The sequence below is a fragment of the Pristis pectinata genome, chromosome 5, assembly GCF_009764475.1.
Source record: "Pristis pectinata isolate sPriPec2 chromosome 5, sPriPec2.1.pri, whole genome shotgun sequence".
Lineage (NCBI taxonomy): Eukaryota > Metazoa > Chordata > Chondrichthyes > Rhinopristiformes > Pristidae > Pristis > Pristis pectinata.
Genome location: NC_067409.1, coordinates 49,802,270 through 49,819,006, shown reverse-complemented (window position 1 = coordinate 49,819,006; position 16,737 = coordinate 49,802,270). Strand labels below are relative to the sequence as shown.

Below are 16,737 nucleotides of genomic sequence, written 5' to 3'. Positions count from 1 at the left end.
CCTGGGGACAACCAGTCAATGACTTGCATGAAGGCATTGACAGTATGGTTACTAAATCTGCTAGTAAGTTGTAGAGAGAACATGAAGAGGCTGCAAAGGGATATAGATAGTGAAATGAATGGGCAGAGTTCTGACAAAATAGAGTATAATGAGAAATTTGCCATTTGGCAAGGAAATTAAGGAACCATATTATCTAAATAATGAGAGAATGCAGAACTCTGAAGTGCAAAAGAATCTCAGTGACCCAGTGCATAAGGCACAGCAAGTAATTGTGAGAGCTAACAGAATGTTATCATTTATTTCCAGAGGAACTGAATACAAAAGTAGGGAGGTTATGCTTTAGTGCTTTAGTTATGCCGATACTGGTGAGATCATATCTAGAATGCTTTGTACAATATTTATGTCCTTATTTAAGGAAGAATGTTAATGTGTTGGAAATGGTTCAGAGAATATTTATTATATTAATACCTGGTATGGGTAGGTTGTCTTTTGAGGAAAAGCTAGACTTGAATCTACTGGAGCTTAGAAGAGTGCATGGTGACTTGACTGACACATATTAGTTCCTGCGGGGTCTTAACAGAGTGTTTGTGGAGAGGATATTTCCTCTTGTGGGAGAATTGAAAATTTGGGGTAGCACATTTTACTTTTTTCTCGCAGGAGATTGGAACCTTCTTCCTCAAAAGGCAATGGAAGTAGAGCCTTTGAATATTGTTAAGGTAGAGGTAAATAGATTTTTGATAAGCACGGGCTGAAAGTTTACTGTGGATAGGCAGGAATCTGAAGTTGCCAGTATAATCAGATCAGCCATGATCTTGTAAATGGTGGAACAGGTTTGAGGGGCCAAATGGTGTATTCCTGCTCTTAAGTTTCATGGATGTGTAAATGATATCAACTGGACCACATACATAAAGTAATAATGCACAAAATTATTCATTTTGTGAAATGTTACTGGAATTCAGAGTTGCATCCTGGAGGATCTTAACAAAAAACAAAATACATTAGATAACATCCTTTATTTAGTCAGCATGAAACCATTTAAAAAATACATTCTAACTTGTTATCATTTGCATGCTGTATTGTAACTAATTATACAGAGCTTCATGGTGTATAGTGGTCCATTTAGAAAACTGTTTAAAGCACTCAGCTACAGAAGATCCCACTACATCTCCACTGCTGTTCATGTATAAATAGGATAATTAAATGTAAGGTTTAATTTGTGTTTCTATTTATGTGAAGTTATTGGAAGGAACCCTGATCGTTGGAGGAAATGTCATCATTCCTCCCTGTCTCCAATTAGGATGAGATTTTTGAAAGTGTGTTTTCATTAAGTTGTACAAGGCTTTTCTGGAATTTCTACGGATGATTTTGGCATTTGTTTTAGAGGCAAACACACAGATTTATTTTTGTAGTCTGAACAGTCACGATATTTGTAGATTCACAGTGATGAGTTGCAACAGTTTCACTAGAGCATGGAGATAATGGAAGTGGCAGGATAGGTACCAAATACCTGGTATCTGAGTTGCTTGCAATGTTAGAATTACTGACTGATTAAACATGACAGGGGTTGGCTTTAACTTTATTTACAATAAAGCCGGTGAATCTGTTGCTTCAGGCACAAAGAAATCTCTGTTGTTGTCTGTGACCTCACACTTGGTGACATTTAGATGAAATGTGAACATTCTGGAGAATCACCAGTGTGGAATACTTTATGATTCAGTAAGGTTAATGAATCAACTATTTCAGGACTTAATTACAAGAGTGATTTAAGATTTTATTTTAAGGTTCAGGGTAAATTTTTATTAGAGGCTTTTAAAAATCATGACCTGACTTTTTAAAAAAAATTGCATGTCAGTGTCTGCCTTGGCAACAGTTGAAACTTGTAAAAGTCTTAAGCTCTCTGATTGGATTAAGTTTGTCAGTATATTGGTAGAATTAGATAATAGTTTATTTTCAGGTAATAAATGACGATCCACAGGAGGAGAAAGGATGAATGTACTCTGCAAATGATGAAGTATGCTTTCATTCTTTCATTCCTTTCTTTATAATTCACACTGAAAGGTTGATGCTGGTTTGATTGAACAGCTCAGTTGAACTCTGTGAGTCATTTTGGAACTGTACTTGTCCTACCCAATGCCTGAGGTTAAAGAGTTCTTTTGAATGTAAGAGCACACCATCAGGAATGTGTCACATCAATCACATCAACAAGGAAAAATTCCTTCCATTTCTTCTGTCCAATAGTTTAAGCTCTAAAATTAAAAGTTAAAATGTGAGGTTACTGAGAAGAGACAGACCTATGTTTCAAAAAAAAAGACTGTGTGACTTGTCAAAATTATCAGCAGAATTGGTGAAGGGAGGAAAGGTTTTCTCCCTAAGCATTTCTCTCTCCTGTGGAAAGACAGGGTTAATATTTCAGATCAAAAAAGATTTAATATTTCAGATTTTCAGTTTAAGCTGTTTTTTTATCAAATGAGAAAACAAATTCGTTTTAATTTGTAGGGAGGGCGGATGTGAGATGTGGATGCATAAGACAAGGGAATATCTCTCATAGGGTGAAGCCAATGTTTACAGGGTTATCTGGTTGATACATTAATGAGGGAAGTTAGAAGGAAAACAAAGGGAATGTTAATGCTATGAAATGCAGGTCAGAGCTGTTCTTGAACCCAAAACCAAAAGGAGAATGCTGGAAATGCCCAGGCATTGTCTGTGGCCTGTGTTAATATCTACAGACTGATAACTTCACGACAGTTCTGACAAAAACAGAAAGAGTGAATTACTTGATATTGTTGAATTCGAGATTTAGTCCTGAGAGTTGCAACTTGCCCAGGCAGAAGATGAGGTGCTGCTCCTCAACCTTACATTGGACCTCGTTGGAGCAATGCAGAAGCTCACAAGCAGACATCAGAATATCGGTGAGATGTAGAATTAAAGTGACCAGCAACTGGAAGCTCTGGGCTATCTCTATGAATTGAACTGAGGTACCCTGCAATGCAGTCATCAAATCTGCTTGTCGTATCTCCAACGCATGAGCACTGAATGCAGTACACCAAATTGGAAGAAGTGCAACTGAATCTTTGTATCACTTGGAAAGACTGTTTGGGTCTCTGGATAATGAGAAGGGAAAAGGTGAATCAGAATCAGATATATTATCATTGACTTATATGAAGTGAAATTTGTTGTTTTGCAGCAGCAGTACGGTGCAAAGACATTTAAAAAAAAAAACAAGGTAGTGTTCATGGGTTCATGGACCTTTCCGAAATCTGATGGCGGAGGGGAAGAAGCTGTTTCTGAATTGTTGAGTGTGGGTCTTCAGGCTCCTGTACCTCCTCCTCGATAGTAGTAATGAGAAGAGGGCATGTCCCAGGTGGTGAGGGTTCTTGGTAATGGATGCTGCCTTCTTGAGACATTGTTTCTTGAAGATGTCCTTGATGGTCGGGAGGGTTGTGCCTGTGATGGAGCTGGCTGAGTCTGCAACCCTATGCGGCCTCTTACGATCCTGTGCATTAGAGCCACCATACCAAGTTGTGATACAACCAGTCAGAATGCTCTCCACCATATATCTTTAGAAATTTGTAAAAGTCTGTAGTGGCATACTGAATCTCCTCAAACTCCTGATGAAGTAGAGCTGCTGGTGTGCCTTCTTCATGATTACATCAATATATTGGGCCCAGGGTAGATCGTCCGAGATGTTGATGCCCAGGAACTTGGAGCTGCTCACCCTTTCCACCGCTGACCCCTCAATGAGGACTGGTTTGTGTTCTCCCACATTCCCCTTCCTGAAGTCTACAAGCATTTCCTTGGTCTTGCTGATGTTGAGTGCGAGCTTGTTGTTGCGACACCACTCAACCAGCTGATCTATCAACACTCCTGTACACCTCTTCGTCACCGCCTGAGATTCTACCAACAACAGTGGTGTCATCGGCGAATTTATGGAAAGCTCAGGTGTTGTGTTTCCTGCAGTTGCATGGGAAAGGGCCATAAGATGGGGAGTGATTGGCAGAGATAGAAGAGTGAACCAGGGAGTTTCAAAACAAATAATCCCTTCAGAGTGCTGAAAGGGGAGAGAAAGGGCAGGTTTTTTGGTGATGAATCTCATTGAAGGTGATTGAAATTGCTAAGGATGATTTGTTGAACTCATGGTAGAGTAGAAGGTGAGCACTCTTGGAACCCTGCTCTTCCTTTGGCCAAAGGAGAGGGGTAAGAACAGAGGTGCACAAAGTTGATGAGACAAAGTTAAGGGCTCTGGTAGCTATGGTAGAGGGGAAGCCAAGGTTAAGGAAAAAAGGAGAGATATCAGAGACACCTGTGTGGAAAGTTTCATCATTAGAGCAGATTCCATGGACATGGAGGAACTAGGACAATGGAATGGAGTCTATCCATTGACAGTATGGAAAGTTAAGCATAGTCAAGATGGGGTGGTTGTGTGAATCCATAGACTTGCAATGGATGTTTGTTGCTATAAAGGGAAGGAAAGATTCGGAGATGGACCACGTAAGGTTGAGAGCACATGGCAAATTGGCAGCAAAAATAACAAGTTTTTGAGTATTGTATGAGTGCAGGAAGCAGCATCAATAGAGTTGTCAATGTGCCTGAAAGTGAATTGAGGGAGGGATTCCAATTAGGAGTGAAAGAAGGATACCCACAAAAAGACAGGCATGGCTTAGACCCATGCATGCCCCTGCAGCTTTTAACTGGATAAAGTGAGTGGAGTTGAAGGAATTTTCAATGTGTGAACAAGTGCATCCGGGCAAATGAGTGTGTTGGTGGAGGGGAACTGTTAGACCTATGTCCAGTGAAGAAGCAGAGGGCCCTCAAATCATCCTGAGGGAGATGTAGAAGGATTGTGCATCCTTGGGGAAAGAAGTGGGTAATCTTTATATGGGACCACAGGGTAAATTATCTTTGTATGGGAGCGCAAGGCAGATATAAAGATGTTATCCTATAGAAATTGAACTCTATCTACAATCTGACTGACTGAACCTCTGAAGATGAAAATTGGAACAATCTAGATATAATAATGTTGCAGGGGGTGGTAACTGTGCGGAATGGCAGTTCAGGAGGAAGTGTGTATCCGTGGGAGAAGTTCCACACTTAGGAGTCAATAAAGTGATAATTCTGAGATCAGCTCAATGCACCCAATAGCTTTTTCATGTTGTTTGCATCTCCTATAGGAATGTGAGCGTTATATTTGCATTGTAAATTGATTTTTTTTACAGTGGTATTACCTATTCATTGCTGCTAAATTAATTGGTTGCAGGTTAAGTGCTACCACAAGAAGTACCGTTCAGCAACAAGAGATGTCATATTCCGGCTTCAGTTTCACACCGGCTCCATTCAGGGTTTTGGGTTTGTGTTTGGGAAGGAGGACCTTGACAATGCCAACAAAGGTGAGGTGATAGAATAGCTACTGTTATCAGTTATAACTGAATGAAATACATATTAAAAAGTCAAACAGTGGTGAACTTCAAGTTTTTTCTTTCTCTGCAAACTTTCCCAGAGAGTAGAGTTGAAGGCCGTCGTCCTTGATTGTTCTTGCAGATTCCCAGTGTTATTTACCCTGATGCCAAGATTCATAATTCACTTGCAAGACTCATGGTTTTGCCTGCTATTTATAGATGATTGGGATATAAACATGTAATTCTGTTAAACATTCAAGTGTTGATGGTTTTTTTTCATCCTTGCTTTCACAGCACAAGAGTGATATAATTTGTAGGAATCGAAATGATGGGGAAAATCATATATTTTGTACATTTCCTTAATATTTCTGATCTTAAAGTTTAAGGATACTTATCTTTCTCAATGCAAAGTTTTTAAAGATACTTATTTTTCTCAATACGAATCATTGGGAAAAACACTAATCCTAAGGTTTTTTAAAAAGCCACACATTCAAGATAATTTGTAGCTATGTTTGCTGTACTCTAAAATAGGCGATTCTCATCTTTTATGTTTACTTCTGGTCAAAGACCACATGATAACAACAACGACTTGCTTTAAATATGATGGCTTTGACATATTCACAAACATAATTTTTGTGTTCAGTTCATGATTTACCTTTTTCCTAAAGATGCAAATTTTGATTTTTGCCATAGAGCGAAAGAGTCGTACAGCACAGAAATGGCCCTTCAGGACTCTGCGCCCATGCTGACCTTTTTGCCCATTTACACTAATTTCCTTTGTTTGCATTAGGACTGTATCCTTCTCTGCCTTGCCTACTTAAGTATCTGTCTAAATGCCTCGTAATTTTAGTAATTGTATCTGATTCCACCACTTCCTCTGGCAGTGAGTTCCAGATATCAACCATACTCAGTGTAAAACAAAAACGTACCCCTTAGATCCCTTTTAAACCTCCTTCCCCTCACCTTAAACATTTGCCCTCCTTGTTTTTGATAATTCCATCATGAGAAAAAGATATTGAACAATGAGTGTTAAATAGACTAAAATAGAACGGTTCATCTGAATGCAAATAATAGAAGTTTCTGGTCACTTATTTCTCTGTTCCTTTTATTCTAGATGACAGGTTTCCTGAATATGGGAAGATTGAGTTGGTGTTCTCAGCCAGTCCAGAGAAAATACAGGGTATGTGCAATCATTTATTTTTTTCATTTCTTAGTATTGTATTTAGTTGGAGTATGGTGGTGAAGCAGCAGTTCATAACTGGACCAGTAATCCATGAGTCTAGACCAATAATCCAGATACCCAAGTTCAAATCCCATCATGAAAATTGTGGCATTTAAATTCAGTTGGTAATCTGGAACTTGGAAAAACAAGACCTAATGTTGGTGATGATGATCGTGAATACCTAAGATTGTTATAGAAACCCATCTGGCTCAATAATGTACTTCAAGAGGAAATGTGCTGTCCTTCTCTGGCCTGGCCTGTATGTGACTCTAGACTCCCTGCATGGCCAATGAAATGTCCATGGAAGCCTCTCGGTTGGGGATGGGTGGTAAATGTTGTCCTTGCCAGCTCCAGAATAATGAATGAATAAATAAAAACTGATTTTAAGGTTATTTTCAGAATGATGGATCAAAAGGAAGACCAAGGAATGTCTTGTAAAGTGGTGGCAATGGTTGATAATTTGGTGCCAGTTAAGATCGCCTTGTTTCAGAAGATAAATTTGTTCTGATGACTTTAAACACAAATCCTGATTAATTGCAACAGGGCAATAAAATTAAAATTGACTCCAATTTCAATCAATCATACTCTGCTAATATTCTCTTGCTCATAATCTTATCAAATATCTTCTGTCCACTTAGCTAGTGATCCCTTTAGGGAAAACAGATCAATTGGCTCAATCAGACTTGATCCACTGTTTAACAAGACACGTCGCCCATTGATATGTCTGCAATACTTGGATTGATCTTGGATTCATGGGAAGCATCCATCTCACAATTAGAGGAGCAATCCGACTTCCATGTAAATGGATAACACTGCATATTGGTGCCTTTTCCATTCCAGTTTGTAAATACGTTGTCCTCAGCTAAATCTGGTAGTAGTTTATGTATTGAGACTAGCAAGAAATAATCAAATGAATAAAACACCAGAACCAAAAATGCTTTGTTTCAATGGTGATACATTCACCGGAATCAGAAAATAGGCTTCACCTGCCTTTATTTGTGAGGATGAGGACCAGAAAACATGTTGATTTTTTTTCAACACTTAGCACAGGATTAGTCTGATGCATCCTTACAAGTTGAATAACTTAGATACTGTTGAAGTTATGGGTCTTTCTTTTTGATGGGCAAATACTTCCTCCACCCAATGTTCTTGCTTCCATTAAAGCTTTGAATTGTGTAATTGAGGGGGAAAGAGTGTGGTGTAAGGAGGTGGTCGGTTTCTTTAAAAGATTTTTTTGGCCTCTTGTCAATGATCCCCAGAATTGTTCCTACCCAACTGTACAGTTCTGAGTTAATGAGATGTAATCTCAATTTTCATAGGTTTAAATTGCTTATGACTCAGTGCATGCCAAGGATGGTGATATAGAAGTCTGCAACAACATTGTATGCCTTTAATAGAGTCATATGCAAATAGGAAAGGTTTATAGGGATATTGGCCAAGTGTGGGGAAATGGGACGAGCTCAAGTAGACAACCTGGTTGGCATGGATAAATTGGGCTGAAGGGTCTGTTTCCATGCTATATGACTCTATATGTCAGGACCACTGTGCACCCATTTACACTAATTCCATTTTATTCTCCCCATATTCTCAACTCCTCCCAGATTCTACCACTCATTTATTCATCAAGGATAATTTACAGTGGCCAATTAACCTACCAACTTGCATATCTTTGAGATGTGTGAGGAAACCAGAGCACCCAGAGTCATAGGAAGAACATGCAAACTCTCTACACAGGCAGAAAGGGAGGTCAGGACTGAACCCAGGTTGCTGGAGCCGTGAGATGTCACCTGGAGGTTAGCAAATACACTTCGGTGGGGAACAACATGTCAATCACTGAGTTTGTTGGACAGTCCTCCCACTTGAGCATTGATGAGCATTGATTGAACTAAGACGACTTGGTCTTATCCAAGACATTTTTCTTCCTGTGATTGAATCTTGTAGTAATTGTTCAAACTGTGTGGCCTGCTAGGCTCCTGCACTGCTCATTCATAGTCAACTATTCAGGTGGAACTTGAATCACAGGTTGTCCAGACCAAATAGATACAGTAGATTTTCTGAATGACATTGCTGAGCCAGCAGGGTATTTGCAATAAGACATGAACTTTCAGATGTTTTTCTGCTGATGCTTCAGAAATTACCAGAGTTATTGAATTTAAATTTGTGATTTTCCACGGTTGATGATGAATTCTTGACTCTCAGCTGCAGCTCGAGGGCCAAAACAGGCATCTTAGCATCTGACTTGTAATTTCCTTTCTGTGACTATGAGCCCCCAGGCAGTTAGCGTAGTGGGGAAGAGTGGTGGAGAGGGCAGCTTGGGACCACAGTCTGCATAAAAGAACTATGGGCTTGCAGTAGATGCCAGCTTGGGGAGTAATTTGTGGTGCTAGAAATTAGTTACCTGGGCTCAGCAGAGAGCAGTGATTTAGGAGGCTTGGGTTCAGTAGGAACGTACCTGAATGTGGCCACGTATAGAAGGGAGATTTCTGCACAGGATGTTGGTGGAAATTACTTCCTTCAGTCTTGGTTTATTATATAGACATGAAGTGCTTCTGGGAGAAAGTGCAAAAAGTTGAAGTTTGAAGAGTACGTACCCTGTGGCACCCACCCTGTGGTCTGTCTTGAACACACCGATTGTCTGTGCTTGCTTTGTAACATGTTAACATGCATTGATTGGAAGTGATCACAACCTATTTCAGCCTGATCTGCTGCCCAAATGCCATTCATCATCTCTCCCTAGCACATTGATGATTTCATACAGCTGTTCTTCAGTGGACTGTGAATGTCCCAAGTAAATGTGATGCCCCTATCAAGGAATGCCTGGAGACAAAACAAAACAGGAAATAGGAGGACCCGTGATATTCCCCGGCTGTCTTCTGTCTCCTCTATCTAATAAGGCGTTCTGGCCAGCGATATTGTAACAAAAAAGCTCTTTGGAACAGTTTCTATTGCCTTTTTAGAGCTGAGGCTGTACACAATTTCATGGCTGTTCTACTGCAATCTCAGTCTGGGTTGAAAGCTCAGGGTAAGTAATGCTTATCTATTGAAGCAGTACAAAAGACTGAGGGGCAGACAGCAAGGAATATTTTGGACATTTCTCTCAGTGTAATATAAACTTAGGAAAATGAAAAAGGGTGATTTAAACTTAAATCAAGGCAAAAGCAGTTTGCTCAAGTGTATTAAAAGTTTTACTACACAGGTTGAGTTTTTTTTTTGAATTTTACATGAACTGTTTAACTTTATACTGATGGTCTGTTATGTTTAAACACAACTTAAATATCTTGCAGTTTGGAGCTAACAATGTCCCATGAGCCGCTAATAATGTAACTCTTTATTCAAAAAGAAGTGTCTGCAACAAGAAACATTAGATTTATGTATGTTAAGCCTAATCCCAGAACTTTCAGTTAGAAGTTGTATCCTTTGAATATTCTGTTCTCATGAAATGCAAGGAAACGAACCACAGCTGTGGGTGTGTGCTGATTTTTGTGGGATTCTGGATTAGATACATCATTAGTGCAAGCTCTGAAACTTTTTTCTAAACTTTCCTTTCAGTTTATTTTATTCTCAGAGAGCTGCAACTACATTTGGATGGCAGTCAGACTAAAATGAGTGTTGTATCTTTTGATGAATTATCTTTTTGTATGTAAAATCGTGCATAATTATGAATGTCATGCTGAGCATATTGTCTCATAGGTTCTGAGCATCTCCAGAATGATCATGGAGTAATTGTGGATTATAACACTGCTGACCCATTGATCCGGTGGGATTCCTATGAAACACTCACTGCTGATGGGGAAGGTAAGGCATGTGTATTGCATTAGATTTTAATTGGATTACTTTTTTTCTTGTTTTCAGTTCTATTAAGTTATATCCATTTGAGTGCCATATGTTGCAGTGTGTCGTTAATACATTCAGAGGTAGAATAGAGTTGAACTTTAATGGCAGATTCAGAGCAGCTGTGTGATGTGTTTCCATTTCTTACACGCGCAATAATGAGTGAAGTTGTAAATGTGCTGCTCTTGATTAATGGCAACAAGGACTAGTTGGAAAATTCTCAAACTTGCTTTAGAAATTGCTGACAAAATACATATAAAAGGCATAAAACAAGGGAGTTTTTCATCCTATCAGTCTTTGCTCAGATGAAAGACCAGGCCACTGATTCTGTCAGGCATACCTGACTTCAGTGCAGGATAATTTGTGGATATGTTAGAAAGCACAGTCCTCTACTAATTTGTAATGAGTCTTCTTATGTAAAGGTAAAAAATCTAAGCTAACTAATTTATATTTGGTGACTTATTTAAAAACTTCTTTCTGTGCATTCTCTTCTGGTTGGGAATTCATTAAAGGGTTAGTTCCTGCAATGAAAGTTGGTAAAGTGGGCACAGATCACCCTTCATGGCTTCAAAGGTTCAAATAAATGCACATCCTAGTAACAACCTGCGTGAAGTTTTACCTCGGTAGCCCTGAAATTGTGAAAATTATTTTTTTCTGTGAATTAATTCAAGTTGTAATCTACTTTTTAAGAAATATTTTCATAAATGATCTTACCATTAGTAAATTTATCCAAGAATTTTCTTTACTTACTTTGTGGAGTGCAGTGAGGTTTGAGGCAAACACGCCAGCTGTTGTACAGTAACAGCAAAGCAGCTTACCTCAAATAGATGCGTCCTTTCAAGATGAACATGTTAAATAATTAACATTAAGATAAAAATAAGTGAAAATCTGTGCAAAATAATGTACAATGAATGAAAAGTGGGGCATGGGCTGCATACATTTGAGATATAAGGTAGTTGACACAGACTTGACAGAAGATTTAAGCTGAGACTGAACGAATGTTTATCAATGTCAATCCATCCTATTTTTCTAATTCAGTTTACTTTTAAATATCAACTCACAATGCTATAGTGCTCGACATGGGCACTTTCCTATTAGGGCAGGGGGAAAGACTTCATTGTTGTCTCAACATTAAAGTGACTGTGTGGCCGAAATGGCACATCTTCATTTTTTGCTTGAATCGTTTGCACCACTTCAAAATTTTTCTTAGTGGCACTGAGGTTTCATAATAAACAGCCTTTCATTTGAGGTGGTCAGTGTTGGAATTTGAGCGCCTTTTTTTTTGCACAAATGGAAGGATGCTCCTGAAGGACAAAAGTACACAAAAAAAGGTAGGAAAAGAAGCCATTTGGCCCCTTTTACTATTTGCTAAAAAATCAGCAGTGATCTTATTGAGTTGTGACTTCTCTGCCATTCAGTAAGATCATGACTAACCTATTACATTAGCATCACTTGTCTGCACTCATTTCATATTCCTTGATTTCTTTAATATTCAAAGATCTATTAATCTCAGTCTTGAATATGGTCAGTGACTAATTCCTTTTGTCTTATCCCAGCTAGGGAATACATCAGAGAGACAAGAGACTTCACATGCTAGAATCTGGAACAACAAACCATCTACTGGAGGAACTCAGTGGGTCAAACAGCATCTGTGGGGAATAAAGGAATTGTCAATGTTTCAGATCGAAACATTCCTCCAGCAGACTGTTTGTTGCAGGGAATACATTATACTCTTTTATTTCCTGTCAATCCCTGTGAGAATTTTGTACTTGTGAATGAGATCACCCCTCATTCTCCTCAATTCAAGAGAATATAGCTGCAATCTATCCTCAAGGGATAAACAAGCCAACCCAAGAATCAATTAGCGAACCTCTTTTGCACTCCCTCTGTCTCAAATAGATGTTCCCTTAGATAGGGAGACCAGACCTGTACATAATATTTCAAGTGCTATTTTATCACAATCATTTATAATTGGGTAAATCATCTTTACTCTTGTACTCAAATCCTCTTGTAGTTTCCTCTTTACCTTCTTCGTTGCTTGCTGTACTTGAAAGTTATGATTAAGATGATCTAATTCCAGCAGAAGGAAATTGCTTTTGCAGTGAGTGCTACTTCTGGCAACTAATGGTTAGTTCCTGACTATAAGAATAGGTCAATGACCTTACCAGGTTAGACAAGATAAGAAGGGCAAATTTTAAATTGAGGAATTATGATGTCAGATTTTGACCACCTCGACCTCTGTGTTTCAAATGTGTGTAAAAGACTGCAAGATATTTCCTTCCCCAGCCGGCTCACCTTTTACAGATTGCCACAAAGAAAATGAGCAAGAGACTTGCAGGAAATATTTGGTTGCTTCGCGTGTTAGGAAATACTTTCAGGCACTTGAGCTGCTTTCCATGTGACGGCATGCAGAAAGCCTTCACACACCACTTTGTTTCTAAAGAAGCAACCACAACCAATGACAATGATATGCAATCTCAGTCAACAAAGAGACGTGCTGCACGTTGCCATCCATCTGCCTCAGAACTAAAATGGAGCACAATGACACATCCCCAAGGCTATGGCACAAAATTAAAAAGCTGTTGAAAGGCATATGGATTTGTTTTCATGGAAATTTGATGGGCTATGTGTGACATAATTCAGAGCAGGGACATGCAGGCCAGGAGGAATTATGGAATGTTTTCCAAGTGCCAGTCATGCAATGAGCAGCGAGTCATTCGTGCAATCTTCTGCTGGAGTTATTTTAGCTATTTCACACAGCAGAGCAAAGCTCAACAAGCATAACAGTGGCATTTCATCACACTATCGTCAGCAAAGATCTCAACTTCTGCAAAAAGAGCATGCCTTGGAAGATTGCAGTAAAAGCAGATCTTCCTGTCCATTGGTCTTGGAAAATGCTCTGGGTACAACTTGCTGTGGCCATGCCATGCATGTAACCTTTGACATAAGTTGGCAATAGGTATAAGGGGTCTGAAAACAGCTATAATAGCTTAATTTACCCATCAACCCATGGCCCCAATGAGGCCATTCAGCCTATTGAGTCCATGTCAGCCCCTGAGGGGAGCAAACTCATTCGTCCCATTCTTCCGCTCCTTATTTCTTTATACCCCTGCAATCCACGATCGCTCGCATCTGACAATCAACCCCCCCCCCCCCCCCCCCGATTCTTTATGTCATTACCCTACACTGAGGGGTAATTTACAGTCGCCAATAAACTTACCAGCACATCTGTGGGACGTGGGAGGGAACATTGGCACCCAGAGGAAACTGATTTGGCTGCAAAGAATGAGACAGAGCCCAAAGTCAGGATTGAATCAGTGTTCCTGGAGCTGTAAGCTGCACCATCATGCTACCCCAATGACTTGTCAGAAGTTTTTAACATCATTCAGGTACACTGTTAAGAGGCCAAACAAATCAACAATGACTACACATTCCCAACAATAAGATGGATGCAATAAAAAGAGAAGATGCTGGAAATACACAGCAGGTCCGGTCACATCTGTTTCAGATCCAGGACCTTTTGTCAGATTTCCTTCAAAACAATGAAAGTCATTGACTTGAAACGTTAACTCTGTTTGTCTTTCCACAGATGCTGCCTGACCTGCTAAGTGTTTCCAGCACTTAGTTTTAAAATAATTAATTATCTAGAATTAATTGTCCTCAATTGTTAAGTGAACAGGACACTTAATGTAGAAAATACTAGTATTGATAGCACTAAATAACAGCATGAAATTTAACAATTTCATCAAGAGGGAAGGTGGTCTCTCTGGTTGTGTGGTAGAATTAATATTTCTACTTTATTTAATTAAATTGAAGTTTTGTGGTGTAAGATGAAACTAGTAGAATTATTAAGTTACTTCAGTCTACTTTGGAATTGTTGGAAGGAGGAAGATTTAGCTTTTTTGACATTAAACAGTAAGTAGCTTGAGTGTGATCTCAAGTGTGCGCTTGTTTACGGGTGGGGGGGGTGGTGATTATCATTTATTTCATAGCTGTTTTGTTAGGAAGCTATGAGTATATGGATAGGTCTCCTAATGCTGATTTTGTGCGTGTATATGTGAAATTGTTCAACTTTAGTCGATAGTAGAGGGAAGATGTATATCTTTATGGTATTGCTTCTTGCGCATCAGCTTTATTGGCTCATGTTTTGAGAATATTCGATTGCTTCTGTTGACCACTGTGTGAGTTCAATGGTCAGGGACAAATTCTTCCCCTCAATTCCGATCTAGAATTTAATTTTGTTTTTGGCTAAAACATTTCCAATAAAAGTTACACTTGGAGTTTGCATAGGAGTGGAAATTTACTCTATTTTCGTACTAGAACAATAAAAGCCACTATTACAATTTCCTGTGTCCAGCCACCAATTACTTCACCTTCCCGTGCCATTGAGACTAAACAAGGCTGTTGTGACCTGAGAATCTTAGTTGAATTGCTGACCCCAAATCGTCTTCATCTCCAAGACTCCTTAATTCTGGGGCTGTATGCAACTCTTGAAGATGTGTGGCTTTGATCCGTCAAACAGAGAATGATGATGTGCACGTGCACATAGAATCACTGGGACAGTCACAGTTCCTTAAATGAAGTGACAAGTGATGTATCGCAGTTTCCCTGATGCTTGAGGTAAGGACTAGACTCTTCCACCATTGCCTGTCAGGACTCACCTGATGCTGGGCCTCAGCAGGTCTCTCACTGGCACCAAATACAACTTCACTGAGTTTTTCAAAGAGTTGTTCCAGGCACAAAGGCTGTCAGATTTTTTTGCAATAACGTTCCTGCTTAGCCCTCCTCATAGGCTTTACTCCTGGCAGAGACAGGGGCATGTATGTGAACTTAAGGGATTCCTAGATAAAACTGATGCTTTGAAGGTCAGTAGTTTGTGAGGATAGACTGTGAGGAAATATGTCCAGCCTTCTGACTTAAGGGAATGGGAAGTGTTTGCCTTATGAGGTTAAAGAGTGAACAGCTATTTTTTGTAAAAAAAATACAGCTTTCATATATTTTTTCTAAGGGTCCTTTAGAGTTTAGTGATCAGATTTCAGAAGTGAGTAAATAGCAGTTTTCCACTTTCACTTCTTTAATACACTTTTGACAATACGTGCATGCATGTGTGCACGCGTGCATACACACACACACACACACTTACACTTATTACCTCCAGTAATTTGCTTCACTGTTACAAATTAATGTGTACCTCTATCCTTTTATTGAATGATTACATGCGTACAGCTCTTCAAGATTCTGTTGTTTTTGACTGAATTTGAAAAATAATGCCTCAGTTTGTTACATGGGCTGTTGATCCTTGGTCTACATTCACCTCATAACAGTACTTGGGTCTTGCCTTGCATCAGTTCATCTGGTGCTAAAGTGCTTGATTTTGCTTTTGAAACTTCAGATTTAATGAATCCAATATTCTTCTGGCAGGCCACTGTAAACTCCTAGCTCATCCACATCCATGCCTGGCAATCAGGTCTTCCTCATCCATCCTCCCTCTGTTACTGATCTACATCGGCTTCTAGTCCAACAACCCCTCAAATTTAAAAATCTATTCCTAACTGAAAGCTGTTATATAAATGTAAATTTGTTTCTGAAACTGTCTGAATCTGTTACATAGCCTCCCCTTTTAAAATGACATATAACAGTGGAAAGCAGGAATTCCACTGATAACATCAAGCATTTGCACACAGTTAACCCATGCATAATTTCAGCATGGTTTAATTGGTCTTATTAGCCTTATTGGCTGCAATCTGCTGGTTTAAGGCTCTGAAAATTCTGCCCAAACAGCTGGACTGAGTTAACAAAATGAATACCTTCAACACACAGTCACCAGGTTACGTGTAGTATTAATTTGATCACTCGGCATAAATTCCACTGGTGTTCGTGGCTAGCTTGAGCATACACAAAAGTTCCACCCCCTTGTTTACATTTTCCATTCCCATATTTGGCCAGTGTGAAGTCTCATGCATATCTTGTAAGACCAGTCACCTTCAGTGGGAGGAAAGCACACAGCATACTGAAAAATAAGGACCTCTTTCCAATGCTGCTGTTGCACTGTAAGCTTGGAGTGCTGTGATTCTCCTTGAAGCTGTGCTCTTTAGAGGAGCTTTTAGTACTTGCAGTAATGAAACACAGTGTGAAAGGTAAGCCGTTTGTGTTAACATTGATCATTATTTGTAAAGCTTGCGTGTTTGGGAAAGGTGAAAGAGAATGAAATGGGACAGCTAAAGCTTTTCTTTTTAAAAAAAAAGTGAAATGGAATGTAGTAATGAACATGCCCAGAGTTGTCCCAATGTG

At 39.3% G+C, this 16,737-nt stretch overlaps 1 protein-coding gene across 9 annotated transcripts in view; it reads left to right on the top strand.

Moving 5' to 3' along the window:
* Positions 1 to 16,737, top strand: part of LOC127570373 (tensin-3-like) — a 326,270-nt gene that overhangs the window by 243,727 nt on the left and 65,806 nt on the right. For all 9 annotated transcript variants that reach the window (XM_052015880.1, XM_052015879.1, XM_052015884.1 and 6 more), the window contains 3 exons: positions 5,255 to 5,384; positions 6,508 to 6,573; positions 10,306 to 10,410. In XM_052015880.1, the coding sequence (XP_051871840.1) occupies positions 5,255 to 5,384; positions 6,508 to 6,573; positions 10,306 to 10,410 (301 nt within the window). The remainder of the gene's footprint in view (positions 1 to 5,254; positions 5,385 to 6,507; positions 6,574 to 10,305; positions 10,411 to 16,737) is intronic.